General features: G+C 41.6%; 1 protein-coding gene across 2 annotated transcripts in view; it reads left to right on the top strand.

Annotated features, from left to right (window-relative positions):
• The window catches only part of DBX2 (developing brain homeobox 2), a 34,582-nt gene extending 16,210 nt beyond the window's left edge, over window positions 1–18,372 (top strand). Inside the window, exons 2-4 of one of the 2 annotated variants that reach the window (XM_085650620.1) lie at window positions 4,955–5,047; window positions 15,818–16,005; window positions 17,572–18,372. In XM_085650620.1, coding sequence (XP_085506746.1) covers window positions 4,955–5,047; window positions 15,818–16,005; window positions 17,572–17,928 — 638 coding nt within the window. In that variant the 3' untranslated portion in view covers window positions 17,929–18,372. The remainder of the gene's footprint in view (window positions 1–4,954; window positions 5,048–15,817; window positions 16,006–17,571) is intronic. The other variant, XM_085650621.1, reaches the window with a different exon arrangement.
• Window positions 18,373–21,978: the final 3,606 nt, after the last annotated feature.

Genomic DNA, 21,978 nt, shown 5'->3' with positions numbered 1-21,978 from the left:
GTTCCTCTTCAAGGTTCCCCTTAGTTAAAATAATTGGGGTTATGTTCTTGGTTGTGAGCAGGCAGTCCACTTGCATTCATTCTTGCCCAGAGGATGAGTCTCTTTGTTCTGTGGCACAAATCTCCAGGGTTATACAAGTTGACATCTTTGGACCTTGTACTTAGTTCAGAGGGTCTCATAAGGGCAAAATCTGACAGGGTGGACTCCTACGAAAACAATGTTTAAGGATTTTTGTCATTCTCATTATGTTATCTTAAGTATTAAGAAAACTGTAATCACCCATGTGTCATGCAATATTATGTAAATACATTTTTTTCAAGAATGTTGGGGACAAAAGATTTGTTTGCTGAAATAATACTTAAAATAATAATCAAAACAAATTGGTCAGTCACTATATTTAAAATCTGGTAGGGCAAATACACTAAGTTACACAGTGTAAGAGCTTGTGTCTGAGCGTTCTTGTTAGTTGGACTCATACCTAGAGGTATTGTTGATCTGAGCAGATCTAGAATCGAGAATGCTTTGGACGGATCCACCATAGCAATGCAAAACAGGTTCACGTGGATTGCTTTTGATGGGGTTTCTTCTAAATCTCTTTGAGATGGCAACTGACTTCTTCATTCCAGAGTGTGCTACAGGTGTCAGAGGGTAACACTTGCTACTCAATATTTTCTTCCGAGGCAATCATGCACTGATGTCTGCAGGCATACTGTTTTAGTGTCTTTATTTCTGTATATGCTTATAAACTGTGGGTGGTCATGCGCTTGTGATTTAATCGCACTCATCCAGTGCAAACCATGATAGTTAGTGTCCTAGCTGTCCTTACGACGTAAATCAAATGTTTCTTTTTATCTTATTGCAACAGTGGTATGCTCCCCTGGTTAAAACTACTCATTCTACTATTCGGTGCCTAGTAGCTCTTATTATAATCAGCCAAAACCAACACCAGTTTCTCCACAGCCTGGTTAGAGGAGGCAGTAACCTGCCTTATCTGTGGATGAAGGTACATTTTGGGCACACAAATTGGACAGCAGAGGTTGATGCTCTTTGGGTGAAGTATCAGAAAACATGGAAAAGCTGTTCCAGTGGGCAGCTGGTGATGGTGGGGCATAATACTTGCCCTGAATTCAAGGGAGCAAGTGAAGCAAGCAAGCTCGACATCTTCTAGGAGGGTTTGCGTTAGGTTCTACCGAGACCATTTAAAAAAACGATCAAACAGTATTTTTTAACACATGTATTTCCATAAATTTGTTCAAATTCCATAGGCTCTAAAAGGGAACTCAAGAGCACGGCAAGCTTCATTGGCTATATTGTGCCAAGGGCTGCATTTTGTTATAAATTCCTCACATGCTATGGTTGTGCCTTTATGTTAAGAATTATTTACAATATGCCAGAGCCAGAATTTTGCTATTGACTGAATACATATTCATTGATGACCCATATGTTAAACATTATTTCCGTTATGTCAATGCTAGCATTTTATTATGGTTGGCAATTCAGTTTCACCCATATATGTCATGGTTGTCCGCCAAACGCCAAGAAATATGTCCTGTATTTTCCAGGGGTGACCCATATTCCAAGAATTACCGCTAGTGTGCCAGGACTTTTAGAAGGGTACAACTTATTCCAAGAATTAAGACAAGTATGTGAGCTCCAGCTTTTGCCATGGGTAAATTAATACTAAGAATTATATTCAATGTACCAGCACCAGTAATTTTTCTTAATGCTAAAAATGATGTCCAGTCTGCCATCTCCAACATGCCAAGAGTTACCTCCAATGTGCCTCCAATATGCCATTCGTAGATGTTTTTCATGGCAACCCCTTATGCCAAGAATTACGTTCAGTATGCCAGCTCCAGCAGTTTGCCACAGGTATCCCATATACTAAGAATTGCCTCTAGGGTACCAGTACCATCGGTTTGTCTAATGTCTGGAATTACCTCCAGTATGTCAGCACAAACATTTTGCCATGGGTGCCTATTTGCCAAGAATTATGTCTAGCATGCCAGGGCCAGCATTTTAACACAGTTGCCTCATATGACAAGAATTACACTTAGTGTACCAATGACAGCATATTTTCATGGGTAACTTCATGTCAAATGATCTCCACTATGCTAGCATTTTGCTATTGGTGCCTGGATAAACCAATATTTACCTCTTGCTACAAATTTACAGGCATAACACACTCCCACACACATTCTCCTCACTCATACTCAGTTAAATGTATTCACTCATGCTCATTCTCACTCACTTCCATTCCCTCGCTTTCACTCCTCCACTGCACACTCTCTTACACTGCCTGACACTTTCTCTTGCTCCCACACAGTCTCACATTCTCATTCATTCTCACCCACTGACTTAGATGGATTCTCAATCTGTCCTTTGTTCTTCATTCTCATTGACTCAACTTTCCCTGACACACTCACACACATTCACATGTGCCCGTTACACACATCCTCGCTCACTTATGGTCACTTATATTCACTCACTCACCCTCATTGCCATTCATACACATTCACACTCTTTCTCTCTCTCCACACTCATTCATTCTCACTGACTTAGGGCCTGATTTAGATCTTGGCGGACGGGTTACTCCATCACAACGGTGACGGATATCCCGTCCGCCTAAATATTAATTCCATTATTTCCTATGGGATTTATATTTCCGCCGATGGGATATCCGTCACCGTTGTGATGGAGTAACCAATCCGCCAAGATCTAAATCAGGTCCTATGTCACTTTTACTCACTACTCTCACTCTTACTCTAATTCACTCTTGCATTCTAACTTAGTCACACCTATTTTCACTCATTCTGAGATTCCCATTCACACTCACTGTTACATTGTCACTCACTCTCACTTATTCATGCTCACTTCCCGTCGCACACTCACACAAACACACACATGCACACACACACACACACACATGCACACACACACGTGCTCTCACACACATACCCGCATGCATGCACACATTTGAGAGAGTTTACTTGCCTTCAGCTGCTTGCACCACTCCACTTCAGCTGTCAGTGTTAGATAGACCATCAAGGCAGGAAAATAGATCCCTCCTGCCTCAGGCACTGATGCAGGAATTTGGAAGATGGAGTATGCACTTTGATACATACGTTCCAGCTTTCAGTTTCTTTCTTTTTCACCTCCCCCAACGAGTCATGTGGTTAAATCAGTGAGGCTCCTAACGCCACCCCCCGCCCATGACGAGAGAGGGTAAGGTGAAAATCTGATTGACAGATAGCCCTGGGCACCGCAAGGTCTAAGCCTAAAATGCCCAGGGCTACCATCCTAGTGACACTGGAGAGTTCACTAACGGGGAGGCCCTGAGGAATGACTTCATCAACCCTTGACAATCTGTTTGATTGTTGGTGCAGGAGTCTCTCTGCACCGGCACCAGCCATCAGACAGGTTTACTCCATTAGGCAGCAGCAAGGGTAGACATAATTTTTCACTACTGCTCTAAAAATCTAAGAAAAGGGCTGAAATAAGGAGGCAGAGCCCTGCTGCCCAAATAGGAGAGCTACTACTGGTACATTCACAGACTTTTTAGACCACTGGAAGCAAATTCACAAGGCAGCCCGAAAAGTTGACAGGTGAAGAGTGACACAGGTTTCTTTATCACATGAGGACTATTGTCCTTAGAAAAATAGTGCAGCACCAACTTAAAAGGATGTTGGAACAGGCTTTATGTTGATGCCACGGTCACCTGAGAAAGTTAGACTTCAGTCTGTTGTCCATGTATTTCAGTACAGAGGGAATGCTTATGATCAGTAAAACATTTAAGGAAAGATTGTCAACTGCATGATATCACACATTGAGCATTTCCTGGTACTTTTCACACTAAGCCTTATACAGAGATAACTTTTCATTAGTGTGTGTGTAATAAGCCCTTTAGATCAATTTGCAACAGACAAGGTTGTATTATTGCTTCTGTGCTTTATATATTCTGTTTTGATAAGCCATTTAATACTCTGTTATGCTACACTACGCTTTATCATTCTGAAGCATGTGTTTATTTGGGGACACCACACTTTGCAGTGATTAGGATGAGGAAGAGGGTCATGGCGGTAGCGCCTAGATTACTGCCCCTAATACTTATCTCTTTCTCATCACAATCCTCTAGGAGATGTGCATGCTTAAGCCCTCTGGGGAGCTTTGGGGGCTGCAGTATCACTATGGGGTTGCATCCCTTTTTTAACACCACAATAGCAGATGTGGAAGGCCAGCTACAGAATTTTAGCAACAGGAGGTTGTTCCTGCCTAGGTGGTGGACTGTACCTCAATTTGTAAAGACTGTGATGAAGAAGAGTAGGACAAAGAGCAATGAATGTGTAGGTCTAAGAGCAATGGTGAATATGGATAATTAAACTAAACAATACTTATTTGAATGACTAGTTAGTGTATGATCATTTTAAATAGCACTATCACTCTCCAAACGGCTCAGTACTCAATGTATTGACCCCAAGCCTGTGGCCCTTAGAATACACAAATCCCTGCAACTCGTGCATCAACTCACTGAGCTATCTTGCCATCCCATGGCAGTAAGACAATGAACTGACTCTGAAGTTTGACACCTAGTCTATTAAATGTAGCAAGATTCATGCATCTATGTTGCATCAAACAGTACCCGTTAGCCATAAACTGATATGGGATCTTAGATACAAGAATATCACCTTAATTAAGGATGATAAAAATATATGGATTTTTCCCTGCTTCGCTGTATACACAATTGATATAAAAAAAGATTTAAGATGAGTTGTTAAGCAGCCAAAAAAGATTTAAGTTCGGTTGTTAAGTAGACAAAAAAGATTTAAGATGAGTTGTTACGTAGACAAAAAAGATTTAACAAAGAAACATTTATGTGCGACTATTTGTGAATATATTGAGGTGACTTAACACTGTAATAATGGACACTGTGCACGTTCTTCTGCTCTCTTTCCAGCGGCCTGCAAGCCCTGCTTTCCGGGCGCCTCTCCCTGCTCCCTCTGCTGCGGTAGGTCCTGGCAGCAGCCGGCCTCCCCCACTGCTTTTCCAAGTAAGTTTTTATGCTTCATCAGTGATGCTTGAGTTGGTCTCTAAGCCCGAGCTGCAGGCTTTAATGTGCTGCGGGAAGCTAATTGGGGGTGCAATGGCAGAGAGCTAATTCCTCAATAAAAATCACAGCGGCGCCCATTCAGGAGGCCTCCAGAGATTTATCAACCTTAAGTACCCTGAACAATCGGGCAGGATTTCTGCAGCTTGAGCCTGGCCCCATCCCGCGCCAGGCTGTCAGAGTGCCTTTCACTTCACAAGACCGGTCTGTATCCACATTACCCTTCATATGAAAAGAAAAAGGAAGATTAGTTTAAGGACAGCAGATAATATTAGAATTGTTAAACATTCTAAAAGCCATATTTCCCAGCAGGCTTTAGGATATTTGACAAAGCGCATCCATACCTCACTCCCTCCGTTTATGGGATGCATCTTTACACATTGTGCACAGCAAATGTGGGTTTCATTCACATTGAGCGGAAGGCCCCACAAATTCCATACAACCTTGAGCAACACAACCCCTCTGGACTATGTTGCGTCCTTCATCATTGGACACCACCCTACCACATCATCGGTGCCGCACTCTGCTGCTGCGCATTACACCATTGTGCGAATTTGTGCCACACCATAGATGGTGACCCCTGCAGCACTCACCTCCCCGTGCCCACGCTATAGCACACTGTCGCTGGCACCGGATTGCTCACTGCGCCACACCATCATTGCACTCTCGGCAGTGGGCCTCAGGCATCTTCACTCTGCCACTGTTGGAATCTCCGATGCCATCACTGGAACCCATACTGTCCCACACTGCAACTGGGCTCCACACTAGCGGCACTGTCGCCAATTGTACAGATGAACTCCGGTTCCCGTGATCGTCCTCACTGCCACCATCCTGCTGCGCGCAGCCTCCCTCGCCGACCCTCCCCATTGGCACTTCTGGGCGTCACTGCGCGGTATTTAAGGAAGGCGCGCACTGCCGCCGTTTTCACGTGCCCTGACGAAACTCACTCTGCGCTGATCCCAGCAACCAGGAGGCCCCCCTCGCACATCCTGCCGCTGAAGATTACCACGAGAATTTAGAAGTGACGGTCGAAAAGTACTGTGCAATCAACACATTGATTAACAACAAACACCCCACAGTGTCTGGTAGTAAAACTGATGTTGTCTCGTGCCCTCAAGCCCCACAACCAATCCCCAGGCGATCACTGCCCTTGGCAAAATCAGCCATTCTCAGTGCAAAGCCTTACTCCACACAGACGCGTCTACCGGTCAGTACAGCTCTGCCACTGGTGGAGGCCCCTGCAACCCGAAGGCCCGACTGCTGACCCCCCTGTACCCGCATACATCACCAACTATTAATAGAGGATTGCAACTTGACGCACCGTGACACCATCAATATGGTATCTGTGGCACAATAGCACAACAAATGAATCAGCAAATGTATAAAACTGTGAAATGCCAATGTTTGAATGTTTTTCTGATCGTATAAAGAAAGGCAATTTCTGGGTTACTCTTGTAAATGTTTTAGATTAGTACAATGTGGGGATAAGATGGAAATGTAGGAGTGCACTGTGAAAGGCCAGAGCGGCAATCTACAGTATTATAGACCGATGCTCTGGTCTTGCACAGTGCGCCCTCTGTGAGACTGGACCGCTGCTGCTTGCTTGTGGGGGGACTGAGGGCATTTAGGGAAAGTCGTGGGCGAGCCCAAAGGAGTCTTGTCTAGGCAGGCATTAAACGCCGGCCATTTAATGAGCTGCAAGGTTTCTGGGTATCTCTTCAGGGGGCTGACACTTTCCCACAGAGCGTTTTACAAGGACCGGGCCAGCCCACAATGGAGGACAGCGCTGTGACCAATGGGTGCATTCACTTTACTCATCCACACGCGACCCCGCCACAATCCTTCACTGTGCGCATGAACTCTAGCAGCCACGGCAGGCTGAAAAAGCCTGGACAAGGGTCAGCTGCCCCTTTGTGTCGCCATAATGCCGGGATCTGTGCGCTAGTCCTTTCTCTGTGCCACATTCCAAGCCAACTTCTGCGCACCATTTAGAGCCCGATGGCTGTGGAATAAAGCGATGAAAGAAAGTGACTTTTATAGACTCTTTTTAGCTCATCTTCCCATATAGCGCTCTCTACCTGAAAAGGGACGTAGTGTATGAAGCGAATGCACACAGGGACCCGCTGAATGCGCGGAGCCCATTATCCAGCCGGCCCATTGTGCTCTAACCAGGAGTGATACAGTCCCATCTCGAGAGTGACCTATTAATTGTCCATTTCAATGGGAAGCATTGAGTCCCAGTTATTAAATGGAAACCGTGACTAAGCCCTTTACTCGCTCCTTCGAGGTGGTCTTACAGCAAGATGCACGATGGCCGTTGCACAAATTAAGAAGACATTTATCACCAAAAATCGGAAAAAGGACAGATTTCGTTTGTTTTGCAGAAATGCATTTTAAGAAGCATGCCCTCCGCGGCATTAATGCGCCCAGCCCTTTACACTGCAGCATTCGGCTCAGTCAAAAAGAGGGCCGCTGGTGTGGAGGAATCTCTCGTGTGAAGCACTTTCCTAGGCTTTCAATACTGATTTAACCACTGCCAGTGTAGCATTGCTTCTATAGTCAGGGCTAGTGAACAGAATTAGTGAGTTATATCAGTACTCCTTCTTGAAGCTTCATTGACTAGTTGCCAATTGTTTCTGCCGGATTCGCATAGGCCACGTGGGTTTGTCCCACAAAAAAGCAGGAGAAGTTCTACTGATTAAAAAAATCAGAACAAAAAGCAATAGATATTCTAGACATGTGCTGCATACATTGCTTAGCACTATACCATCATATATAAGGTCGCCTAGCACTTTCGGAATCTGTGCTCCCTTTACATTTTTGGAGCATTTATTGACTGGAATTTAGCAGTTTGTTATGGGTCTGATTTAAAGTTTGATTGTAGTGTAAAATAATCAAATTTCCTTATGAAAATAACTACCAGGATATACTGTCAGACTGATCTTAAAAACAGGCCGAACCGTTGTTTAAAGGTGGTAGAGTGATTGGTGTATCGATGAGACGTGATTTTGATATGAATGATTGCGTGTTTTTTTTTAATGTAGCTTGCATTTGGGAGATGAACACTATGGGCCTGATCACAAGCTGCAAGGAACTTGGGTAATAGTTAAATCACATGCAATTTCACCATTACCATGTTGTAAATCTGCAACAATACCGTGCAATTATGAGTAATACTGCACAGAAATGAGAATTACCGCGTGGGACCAATTTTTCAGTCATAAACACAATTCCTGTTTCCATGGGTTTTTAAGCATACATTTACTACCTTCTCTGAACAATTTGTAGATGTATGCAGAGACCTGTTGGTGCAGGGTTGTGTAGGAGATGAGGGGATTAAAGGAGGGACGGGAGATTTTTTCGGTCAAAAAAATGGGGAATGTGGCTTGGCTGCTGCAACCATCTGGCCGGACTTACGGGCTCTTAAATTCGCTGATGGTTCTCCCACACTTGGAAAAAACTATTTAAAGAAAAAAAGTACCCACTCTGTATTAGGCAGAGGGAAATTTCATGTGGTAATTTTTCTCTGTCTGGCTCAGAATCGGGGGCCTATCAGTTAATTATTTCAAGAGGGTAAAAGCCTAAAAGTGTTTTTTATTTTTCTATAACATATTTTATTGGTTTTCTGCACCATAAATAAAGCACAGTTCCCTTCCATCCTCCTTCCCGACACAGCCGTGGGTACAGAGAGAAATAATAAAAAGTTACCGGAGGTCACCGCCACCACATAGACCCCTATTTCCATCAAATTGCATTTCTTCCAAGGCGCTCGCTGCCCTTTCTGATTCGTATTTGGAGTTCCGGTGTCGCCGGCCTACACTCCGCCTGTCCGTCCCCTATAGTTGGCCCAGTTTACCCAGAATTTTCCATGCTTTTTGGGGCAGCCCTTAGCTGCATAGATCGACTGCTCCTAATAGTGTTTTTTTTTAAATTTTGCCTTGTGCTATCAATCACGAGAGGGAAACAACCTCTCCTCTCACGTCTCAACCTATTTCTTATATCTGCTGTTATTTCTTGTCCAGCTCTTCAGCACCACTCTGGGGTCTAAGCCCCAACAGAAAGAGAAGCTCTGGCTGAATATGCACAAGCACCTTTTAGAGACATTTCCTATGTCGGGATTACCCCAACTGATGACTTCATTGGCGCTGATAAAGCACAGCGCCAATAAAAAATATTCTGACCCTATATGATCGCTGCCTGGTCCTGTGTGTTGTATTTGAAACCCTTACCATATAATGTGCATACCTTCCATAGTGGTGTTGTCATTTGTAGCTTTCATGACGATAATTGTCAACATCACAAAATAAACTGTGGACGGAGTGTTTACATTCTTTAAACACTCACCCCAGTCACAAATCGAGGTTTAATCCATTGTCACTTTGATTTGCATATAGCTGGGTCCAAATTGGGTTAACGTCTTGACCCTGCTCCCCATGGGAACAGTCCAACCTGAACTGCCAGGCCAGGTCCTCCCTGGACCAGAAGCAAGCATCCTGGGACCGGTTTCGGGATACCACCCTTCCTCAGCCAGGCTAGCTTAAATCCAGTGGCGCAGCAAGCAAGGGACCCATGTCAGGGCATACCCTTAGCCACTTAAGGTGCACATAGCAACATCACAAAATACGTGCCGACACCCATATTCCTGCCTATGGTATGGTCCTCTCAGCTCATAGTACGGCAGGGGTGTAATGCAGGCCACTGTAGCCCCCTACGGTGCAGGGGGGGTTATACAGCAGGAAGCCGCCACCCCTTCAAGGGGCTCCCATTCAGTTCAAGGCCATGAATATCTGTGAGCTAAGACAGACTAAGGGGCCCTCATCATGTTGCGTTACACCACTGTAGTACGGAAAAATGGCTCAAATGTACATGTATATGTAGTGGATGATTTAGGCGTGCCTCTCTTGAACTATTGTTAGCCTATGGCTTCATGGATGATTGTAACCATCCATCAACCATAATCAATGCAGCCTTGAAGGAGTATTCATGGCTGATGGCTTGACAAGACAATGCTAGACAACTGTAGTGGGTGCCACAAGCATGGGATTCCAGATTGCGCCCAGAAAGCCTCAAGTGAGGCCACATTGAACCAGCCCTCTAAGTATTCAATATTTATGACTTTGTTTCATAGCTCCAGTGGTGCCACATGTCAGAACAGGACAGTCGGAATGACATGACATGTATTTCCATCATCAAAAGAGTGTAGTCAAAAGCTTCTTTACCAATAGTACCTGGCGTGGCGAGCTATATCACTGCTTGATACCACAGGCTGTGTGCATGGATATTTCTCTTCCATATGGAGGTGAATGTATTCATTGTGACACCACGATATTGTGATAAACTCAGCTGGTTCTAGCCTCTCACATATAGGCAACGTGGCTATAAACCTGGTGAAACCATCTGACTTTCTTCCAGTAGGAACTTCATAGGTGTAACCAAAATTCGCTTACCATCTTCAGCCAACAGGTAGCTCAGTAAGTTGAAGGCTTTTATTGCCTACGCAGACATCTGTTATTGATAGTGCCAAGAAATGGAAGGTGTGGAGTGCTATATGCAGGCAAATTATCTATTTGTACTCTAGTCTCTTTATAGATTTTAAGAGTGGTGTGGAGTTATCATCCTTAGCAGCATCCAGTGGGAGGTGACACTTGGGGCCATATTTATGAGCCCTGTTGTGTGTCTCTTGCACCACACAACGTGGTGTAAAAGTGACACAACTAAAAAATAAGATTCATGAAGCTACTCTAGGCCACTTTGCCTGGCTCTGAGTGGTTTCATAAATCTGCAGTAACTCAACGCAGTGCAAATCGCTGCTTTGCTTTACTCTTCCCTGCGAAGGCATTCCATGGGTGTTGCCTGGGTGTTCCCACGCAACTCCCATGGTTTTTGGCACATTCCCAGATTTACCAAAAGTGGCAAATCTGGGGATGCGCCAAACCATGCCCCTTCTCAAAATCTTAATTTTCTCCTCGTTACTTCCTCTTTCTAGGTATGCTGCAAAAAAGTAATATGCCTCTCAGGATTGTTTTTGGGCAGGGAGGTGTTCCTTCCTGCAAAAAAACAATCTTACATGCAATGCAGGCACGCCTTGCACCATTGTCAAGAGTGCCTGCATTGACGCTAGTCAGCCCATTGTGCTCCAGTGCTAGGGAAAGGACAGGAATGCACTGGATTGCAATAAATACATTTAATTCCTGCCCTTTCCATGTAACACAGCGCAGCAAGGTCACTTGCTCGCTGCGTTGCGTTACAATCCCCAAAATATCACTTTGGGTCATTAACTGGGAGTCTTTCTTTCCCTTTTTGGCCTTCTCCTCTGCCACTCTCCATCTCCCCTTCCTCTTACTTAGGAGATATGAGCAGTTGCAGAGATTAGAGAAGGTCACAAGTGGAAGGAAACAGAGGAGTACATTTTCCAATTTGACTAGGTTGATTGATGACAATCCTCCAAAAGTGTGGTATTTAAAACCCAAATTACAAACTCTTGCATTTATCATTTTATAATTTACTGCAACCCCAATTGTGTGTTTCCTTGAATTGGAGGAGCAGACTGGTTAGCCCTTGGAGTCCACATGAGATATTGCTGCAAGTAATAGGATAGTTGCCCTTGCCAAAGCGATCAGTTTGGTAAATGTCACCTGGGCACCTAGCCTGCCACTCTGGCCTCCAGTTCCTGCTTGTTCTAGCCTGATCCAGCTGCTGCCGTTTGACCAAGTGACACCTCCGCTGCCTGGGTTTTCCCACACGAGTTTTCCTGCTCACTGTTCTTCCCGCTAACAGAAGCCCCGCCTGCCCACTACTTAATGCAGACTGCAGCACGCCTTTGTTGCTAGCACACCAAAGACACACCAAAGGCAAGCCCATCTGTGCCCATTCGTGCCTGAACCACACCCAGCGCCACGGTTCCTGGCCCTCCCACGGGGGGCAGATACACCATTGCAGAGCTCTACACCCTCAACCCTGAATGACCTACACTCCAAGTCTGCCCAACGCGCCCAACCAATGCTGGAGCTGAGTCTCAAAGGACACTTGAATCAATACCCTCAACACCACCCACCTCAATTCATCAAACAACCCACAACAGAACATCAGAAACTTCAACAATTGGATCACCAACTGCGCGAACAGAGTCACTCCTTTGCAGTGCTTAATTTGTAAAAAAAAAATAGGTGCGGGCCCTCGTCAGGAGGCCACTGCAATTTACACCATGCATTGCCACTGTACTTACAGAACTACTAACCATCACACTTAAGGGTGACAATTCAGACTGTTCGAGGATATCAACGCTTTAAGAATGGCTTGGGTGGCAGGTAGTAGTTGCTGTTAACGTATATTGAATTAACAAACAACTGCTTTTGTGCTCCTCTTTAAATTACACAAACAGCGCTGCCATGTGGCAGCTGTCATAAGTGCAGGTTTAGGCAGTTAAGTGCTGGTGTTGAGCACCGGAAACCACCGGCTCAAATTAAGCACTGCTCTTATGTGTCCTTCAGAATTCCTTCTGTATATTGCCTAGAAAATCTTTCAAGAAAGTTGATCAGCTTCTGGCATCCCTGGTATGGGCGGGCTGAAACAGCTGAGTATGCATGGACACCCTGGAATTAGACACTCAGAAAGGCAGTCTTGGACAGGTATATGATATTGCATCCCACCTGCAACATGCTATCAATTGATTAGAAGACAGGAGCTATTGGGAAAATTAGGTATTGCAGGGTGCCAGGGGAGACGAGTCATTAATGTCTCACTTATGAAGGTGAAGCAACCCGGACACTACTCATAATGAGGCAGACATGAAAGGCCTGGGAGATATCTGTGGCCAGGGTTCTTTGAAACTCCCTTTTGCAGGTCTACTGGTTATACTTACTACAACCATTCAGACCAATAGCTAATGAAATCTCAGTGCGTAGATGAAGGTGGGTTCAACACACTTGAGGATCTATTCCCTGAGGGATCCTTTGTTACATTTGCACAGGCACAGGATGCCTTTGGGATCAGCATCTGGCAGTTCCTGCAATGTTTCAAGTGCAAAACACTAACAATATCTGGGATCTGGACGGGGTTCCCTGTGGGAAAGTCCTTTGTTGATGTTGCAGGCATTGCGCTGTCCTGAGAGGGGGGCAAAGAATGGTATCCCAATCGTAAAGGGCTTCAAAAGCAGACAAATGGCAAACACCCCTCAAGGTTTGGCACAAAATGCAGGAGGGCATAGAAGACTCCATCATGGGTAAAAATTGGGCTATGACATGAAGGATAGTAAAGCTCCTACCACAATGCATGATTTAAGCAAAGTAAGTTTAATTGTCGACTCTACATTTATATGAAACTGTAAAACCTAAGCAAACTATAACCCAGGAGATTCTTGGCCTGTCTGAGATGCAGGAATGCGAGTGGCTCATTCATTCATATGATATGAACAGGCACAGGGATAGCGGAATATTGGAGGAAAGGGGTTGACAGCTTCAGTAGGACCATGGTTACATAACAGCACTATCACCCACACAATGCCTTCTTAACATAAGCACCCTTTCTCAAAATTGGAAACTAAGATGCAAGTTTATAAGTTTGGGAATGGTCTGGCAAGGTGCACAATCATCATACGATGGCTACGTCTGCAGGGTCTCACAGCAGCGGGATGGGAAAGAGATCTCATTGAATGAGACCTAACGGAGGAGGTCCCTGTAAGAATGACTAGATGGGACAAGAAGGTGGTGGAGGTCTTTCTTACTGAGTAGAGATACTGGATAGGTTCCCCTGTCCACAGCTGGATGGCCCCTCGTCCCAGAAGTCTTTTGGCCCCAAGATGGGACTGAGATTTCCAAGATGGAGCTGAGATCTTACAAATCTGAGGGGTGGCTAGAACTACACATCCTTGGACACAGGAATGTAGGGCAGACATGGAAACAAATGTGGAGTTGGACGTGAATGGATGGCTCGGGATTCTTGGTGGACTGTAGGGGTTCAGACTGTACCAGGGGAGACGTAGTACTGTATGATGTTTCTCTCGTGTCACTGAAGTAAATGCTTATAAGCTATGTAAAGCCACAGACATCATAGCGGGGATCTGTACAATTTTGGTTGTGTACATTTTAAGAATATGTTCTCATAAATAAAAAACAGAAAGAATAAAAAAAGCAGAAATGTTTTGATTTGATTTGAAGTTTTTGTTTGAGTTAACATGCAAACAAAGTCTTGGGGTGATCACAGGGCAGGAATGTCATGTGTGTTTGTGAACATGTTCCTGGGTATTCACAAAATCGATTCTGACACCTTAATCCCTGGACAAGGTTTGAGATTTACTTCTGTCAAAGGCAGGAGCAAATCATTTTACAGGGTGGGAGGTGGAAGAATAAAGGAGCAACCTCTAAAATGGTGGCAGTGTAGAGGAAGCAGTTTCTCCACTGAAAACAATTATTTCCTCATGGAGAGAAAATATGAAAAAAGTTATCAAGCGCAATTGTAAATGCACATTCTTTCCATATATGTGAAAATATATTACTGTAAAAAAAATTACATGAAAAACGTTATCCAGGAGTTTACCTGAAAACTTGCGAGTCCCAGGACTTACCTGGAAAATGTTTGTGAATTTAAAAAAAGGGAGATCAGCACCCATGAAGGTTTTAAAAGTTGAAGGCTGTATTTAATATTTTGACACCATCATTGAGACAACTTTGTCTGCTTGATGGGTAAATCATTAAATGCACCTACAAAGGGGCTAGTCCGAGATCCTCTGCTTAACGAAATTGTTTTTTTTGCCAAGAATACTACTTTACCTTTTCTTGTCTCGCTTTCTTTATGTGCTAAAATTGGAAGTGCCTCTTAATGGGCTATATAAAATCTAGACATATACAATGTGCTCTAGTTACATATAAAAAAAACCTAGACCATGATGTTTTATCTATATTACCTAATCATTCTCTTTCTTTACTAAGAATTGTGAGAGTTTTATATGCTTTCATTTTTATTACAAAAATTCTTACGGCAATTTGCACAGATTTTAATTACTCATTATCCATGTATAAAACACACTATGTCTACTGGTTCAGCCATATTTCTGTGCTGCACAAAAGAGGAGGCTACTTTGATCCACAGTTAGAATGACACATGGTCGAGTGGACCTCACACATCTGTGTCAAGGAACCAATAGTTTATAACTATCAAGACATTTTTCAGCAGAGCCGCACAGTTACAAAATGTCATCTGCGGTAGATCTTAATTTAACACGGGTCATATGCTCCCCGAGCTCCGTTCAGTTTATGGAAGAAATACTATGCCTAAACTTGTAGAACTCATCACATTTTTTGAAGTCTAAATTCTTCCATGGGAAATGTATTAATCAATCAATTTGAATGACAAAATTAAATTCAGTAGTTCGGTAAAGTTCTGGGTTTAATCATACTGTATTCCATTTGTGAAGACATAAATTAAAATAGAAGGCAGAATATTGTATCGGATTTGTGAAACCACAACCAGGGCACAGAAATGGATGGAGGCTGTCAATGGGAAACATTCCATAAATCAGATAAAAAATATTTTTGAGGTTTTATACCCGGAACTGATGTTTTAAACACACTGAAACCTGTTGAATAATTTGACAATAGCTTCCTTTGTCTTTTTCTGTGTTTGCTATTGCTCATAAAAGGCTTTACTGCCGTGCATCAGTACTCCGCATTTAGTTATTTTTTCATGCAGCAAATTTTCATTTTCTCGTTCACCCAGGAGAAGAGATCCTGTTGCCACTGTTGACGCAAGAGGTCAATTCCAAAGCAAGAAGAGGAATTTTACGAAGGGCGGTATTTTCAGAAGATCAAAGAAAAGCATTGGAGAGAATGTTCCAGAAGCAGAAGTACATCAGCAAGGTTGACAGAAAGAAGCTCGCAGGCAATCTAGGCCTTAAGGAAACTCAGGTATGTTAATGTAAAACAAAGAATGAATAAATAAACTTGGATAGAACAGGACTGTAAAAAGGTAGAAATTCTGTTGACCAGTTATAAATGGTGTAGATTGGATCAGCTGGACCAATTTGTAATGGATGGGTTGAGTGTGATTTTAGACAGTGAACTGCATATGTGTTGTGGAAAATGCAAGTAAGCTCTGATAAATAACTGTTGAGGTTAAGATACAAATGATAAGATTTAAAGTGTTAAGGATGAGTTTACCTTCGAGGAAAAATTCCTGATCAAAATACAAAAAGACTACGTAAAAAATCCTTTACACATTCTTCACAGGTGGGAATGGGACATACTACCATACTCCCCTCCTACTGCCCCCCACCCCTTTACTAATAATTTCTCGGAGTAGAAGCCCTGTTGGGAAAAAGGCCTGTATCTAGAAATCACTTTACTCATAACTAAAATGTATCATGAACAATAATTTCGTTTGACAAGAAGTGGATGTTAAGTGTGCAAGATTACACCTCGTGATCTCATGACTACATAGTTTCTACGCCAAAACGACAGTAAATTGGGCTTGTTTTTCAACAGCCAAACCTCTCGAAATGCTCCTCTTTCCATTTTTTTTCTCTCAAATCGTTATTCTTTTTCATTCATCTACCAATAATGTGACTTTTATCCTATTTTTAGGGGCAGATGGGTTTGAGTGCACCATTTAGGCGCAGGATCAAATAAAATATAAAACATTCAAAAGATATATTTATGAATTGGCAGTACCTAAGACAGTCTTTGCCTGCTGTGCCATTTAACAATGCTTTAATCAAGAGAATTTTGACTCTCCAAAATATTTCTTTTGCTTAATATGTTTCTACTGTCTAAGCTATTTGATGCTTTTGGGTGCAACATCCTTTCATAATCTCATTAAAACGTTAACTTTTTCCATACTCTCATGTGTTTCTCATGTCTTAGGAATTTCATTTTGACTTTCATTGTATCAACTTTGATGTCTCTGCCCTACATCTGTCTGTTCACAATTTTTTCCACTCCCCTCACACCACTCACTCATCTTCAACTATAGATTCTTGCTGCCCCTTTTGTTCTCTGCTTTCTGTATCTCTTCTGCTACTTTACCACAAATTATTTTCAATTCTTTGCCTTCATGCAACAACCCCTGCACACTGCACTCAAAACAAATCTTGTAGGGATCATTTAATTGCAGACATCATTGACTCTCCAACCTCTATGCAGGGGTTTGGCAATCTCCATTTTGTTTGTTTTGATTTTGATCAATAATCATACTTCCATATGTTATTATTAAATCACACAAATACAGTGCTCCTCCTAAAACGGCTTCCCCATAGCAGTGATTAGCTCATGAATCTTAAATATTTTTTGTTACTCTTATAAAAGTGCAAAAATTATTTGTCACCCTGATCATGTTCCACTTAGTCAATAATTGTCATTATTGTCCTGGGGATGTCTCTGATAGGGGAAAAGGCATTGTAAAACACGTCTACGAATCAAGATAATGTAATTCCATTGGTATACCTGGAATAAAGTTTCAATTTTTATGTTTGACAGGTAAAAATTTGGTTTCAAAACAGAAGGATGAAATGGCGAAACTCCAAAGAAAAGGAGGGGCTTGCAAGCAAGTACTTTTTAGAGGAAGACACTCTAGAAAAAGACCTAACCAACCCTACATTGAAATTGTTTTCTCCGTGTCCATCAACAAAGAAGGTGCCGGAAAACAGATTGATTCCTCAAAGAAGACAGCATCCTCCAACAGCATCAGAACTCCTGCACTATGGCAACCCCATCAGACCATTTCAAAAAGTGGACTGGAGCCAGAGGACAATTTATTTATGTTCAGAAAAAGACCTTGGAGACAAACAAATGCCCGCATTATTGCACACAAATAACAATATTTCTTTGGACTAATTGAGCAACCCGAATATCAAAAAGAGTTTTTTCAATATTCACAACAATTTGTGGACATAACTTTGTGAAATACTTAACATTTTTGGAATATGAAATTTAACATATAACGAATAAACAACTTCTCCCTTCAAAACGTTTGCCCAATGCAGACTTTGGCTTAATTTTACCCATGGGTAACCCGATTTGAAATTGACAGGACAGGGGAGTAATATATGATGTTATATTTCACAATGCAAATTGAAACTCGGATTTTGTCTCTGATAACAGTTGATCAAAATTGTATTATTCTAAAAGAAGGCAAACAGACAGTGTCTAGATTATTGTTTTTGTAATAGAATCATCTTATGTATGTGCATAGTGTCTATATTAAAATGCCTAATATTAGATTATAAGATTTCATTGCAATATTGCTTTTTCTCTGTATATACTTGTGTCACGGACATAAATTTGCAAATAAAATCTAAATAGCAAAGTACACTTTCTGACATACCCTAGTTGATGGACGATGCATAAAATAACAAATGCTTGATGATGAAGTAAGTGCTCACAAAGCTATGGTTCTTCCCATAACCATGTGAATTACTTGTTCTAGTTAATTAATTCATAGAAGGATATAAGCGAACTTTTTAGTGCTGAAACTCAGAGTGACATCCCTTCATGAACAGAGGACTGCAGAGCGTCAGTATGAATACAAGTACAACAATAATTGTTTGACTCCTCTTATGCCCTGATCACGAGTAGGCTGGTAAATTCTGACCCGTGATTAAACCCCTGTTTATGCATGGGTCGGAATTTCAAGTTTGGCTGTATTTAATTCATTTGATAATTATCGGATGCATTAAATACTTCAGCAGGCTAAACCTGCCTAAATTAAACAGGGGAAGTTGTACAGTACTTATCGTACCATGCGGAGTTTGGTGAATTAAACACCAAAATCCGCATGTTGTTCCCCACAAACTTGTGATAGGTGTTATGCATTACACACAATAAATAACGTACCTCATGGTATCGTTATTTATCATGTGCGCTAAATAACGCCTCAATTTGTAATCAGGCTTTGGAGTGCTAGAGAGACCCACCTCCTGTGACCACGGAGAGACATCCTCTCATAGACGTAAGTTACAAATATCTGTAGCTTTGCCATAGGAGAGTGCTGTTCAGAAGAGAACTTCTCTATTTTGTCGCAAAACATTCTGCAAAAACCTATAATATTCTTTCAGAGATGCAGGAATTCAGAACAGCAACTTCTGTTTTTGCAGTTCCTGCAGGGGTGGGAGGGTTGTAGACAAGGGGGGGGGGGTATTCCACCCCATATATGTGAGTTAGGCCACCCCGCTACATAGATAAAGGCAATAAATCTGGGTATCCTTTTTGATTTCACTGACCAGTTTGAATCACACATGAAATCAGTTCAGCTAATGACCATTCATGGTCACGATGCTGGGTCTTGAATTGCTCGCTCAACAAAGCACTCAAGAAATTGTACTTAATAACAAATTAGTTGTACTTTTATTGATTAACTGTTGGGCAGTAAATTGAGTCCAAAACTCGTTCTGTCATGCGCTAAGCTTGATCTTGCTTCATTAAGCGCTTTGTAAAATAACTCTCTTATATCTATCAACTCTCTTCTCTGATACCTAACACGAATTTACAAAACTGATCCACACATAAATGTTTTAACTTGGTTTAAAATCTACTTTACTGGCAAACATAATCCTAGCCACAGTAATAAACAAAATATTGGACTACCTCCTGTATTTTTTACCTCATGGCTAAAAAAGATGTAGACAATTGTCACAATGCAATTCTCTACTCCTAAAATGGTTTGTCATGAGAAACTAGAACAACAAGTATTGTCCTGGGGTATTTCTTCTATCACTATAAAGAGAGTAACTCCTCTAACACAAAAGATGATAGGGTTATAAGTACCAATAACAATTATGTTTCCCCTTTGTCCCAAGATCAACATATTCACCTTCCAAGATTTTTACCAAAACCAATTGGTATTACAAATGACACTTACAAAAAACTTGTTGATTCTGCGTTTTATAGGAATTGTTGATTCACACCACACAGTGGTCAACCTGTGCTGGGGCACCAGACTGAATAATTAGTGATTCATCAGTCTTCCACTTTTACCTGCTTCTCCAAGAACCATTGCACAGAGAAGCAACATTATCACAATAATTTCATTAAGTCTAAAACTTGACTTAATTATTTTCTTCTGGTGAGTGTACAGATCATTCACTTGTTCAACACCTGGTGACAGTCTATCTCAGATGCTGTGTCCTACAATTATTTGAAAAGGTTACAAAATGGTGTTTTCATTGCAATCTCTATATATGGGGTCCGTATTTTCTCCATGCCTTTAGATACACTGTAAAGAACTGCAAAAAAGCACAAGTTCTGGAACTAATAACCAGAAAAGCAGTGGTGACAGTACCAGAACAAGAAATAAATGAAATATGTTTCTCAAAGAAAGCTAGGCTAACTTGATTCCATGAGGAACAGGGTCAAGACTGATTTGCACCATATTTTGACATTTGGTTAATACATGCAGCCACCCAAGAAGATACAGAGAAAGTCATATCTCTAATGTGCAACCTGCTTCAGAAACACAGTCCTTGTTAAATTGGCTACAGACCTATCTCACTCAAGTCCAAAACCTTGCACAACATTGGGCCAAGCTTCCTGGGCAAAGTGTTTGCATCATTGGATATAATTCAAAACAATTTACTATGATTTGCTAAGGACCACAGCTCAGTCCAAAGCTCTGGCTGTTTGGTGTCTCCAGCTACAAGGGGATATAACAGCAGCCATTTTGTTGGCTCAATTGGCTTCTCTATACCTGGATGCTTTTACGACATATTATCGAGATCAAAAATATCATGCTACAAAACTATTGTGGAAAAAATATCATGGACAAAAATATTGCAGAAGAAAGAGCATGAACAAAAATATTGACTTTACATACAATGCAAAGTACAAACATTTTGAGTACAAAAAATATTGCATACAAAACTTTTGGAATAATATAGGTAAGTACATATATTTAAAAGTATTTAACATTATAATAGTTTTAAACAACACATACAAATAAATACATATAATAAAAAATGTAAAAATAATGTAATTATTTAGAAAATATACAATTAAAATACAAATATAGTATCAAATACAATCTGAAAAAATATCTAAAAACCGAAAACAAACAAGAACCAATACTAAAACATACTAACATAAAACATTATTTCAACATTGTTAAAAATGGATGCAAAAAGAATGGAAACTTTACTACCATTCAAAGTACAAACTGATAAAAATTGAAATAAAAATAACAATTGAACTGGACTAAAACAAAAACTGAAAAACACAATACGATAACAACAAAACATCAACATAAAAATGTTTACACAAACGGTTACAATTTGGCGGAATAAAATTCACTATTACTACTTCAATGTAAGAAACAGTAGAGAAAATGTTCGACCTTGGTGGGGTCAGATTTACTATTCCTATTCCAACTTAACCAACAGTAGAGAAAATGTTGAGTTTTGAGAGATCACATTTGCTATACCCTCTCCAACCTAAGCAGTAGGGAAAGATTTGGACTTTGAAGGAGTCAGCTTTACGATTTCAAGGCCAACCTGAGCAACAGTAGGTAAAGTGTTGGAATATGAAGTGGTGCAGATGCCTCTGGCATTCAGGAAACTTGCTCAAAGATCTCTTGATCATCTTTAGTCCAACTTTTGATTTTGTTGTTCAGGGAAAGATGTTCTTCATTGGGATTTCGTGGGAGGTGTGGTTCTACAAGTTTGCTTAGAAGATTTTGACATAAGCTTAGTGATATCCGCCTTGAGGGTGCAGTGATGTGCGATCAGAGCCTTTAGAGAGCCTTGAAACTCATTGAAGCTTTTTGTGCCTTATGCCCTTAATTTATTGAAGGTTTCGTCTGTAGTCAGACCAGTTTCTCGATCTCAAGTACCTCCGTGGGATAATACTATAGCACTTAGGGCTCTTCATTGCCCTCTTCAGTTCGTACCTTTAGTG

This window comes from Triturus cristatus, chromosome 4_1 (genome assembly GCF_964204655.1).
Source record: "Triturus cristatus chromosome 4_1, aTriCri1.1, whole genome shotgun sequence".
In the NCBI taxonomy this organism is placed as follows: domain Eukaryota; kingdom Metazoa; phylum Chordata; class Amphibia; order Caudata; family Salamandridae; genus Triturus; species Triturus cristatus.
This window is presented reverse-complemented; position numbering and strand designations above follow the sequence as displayed.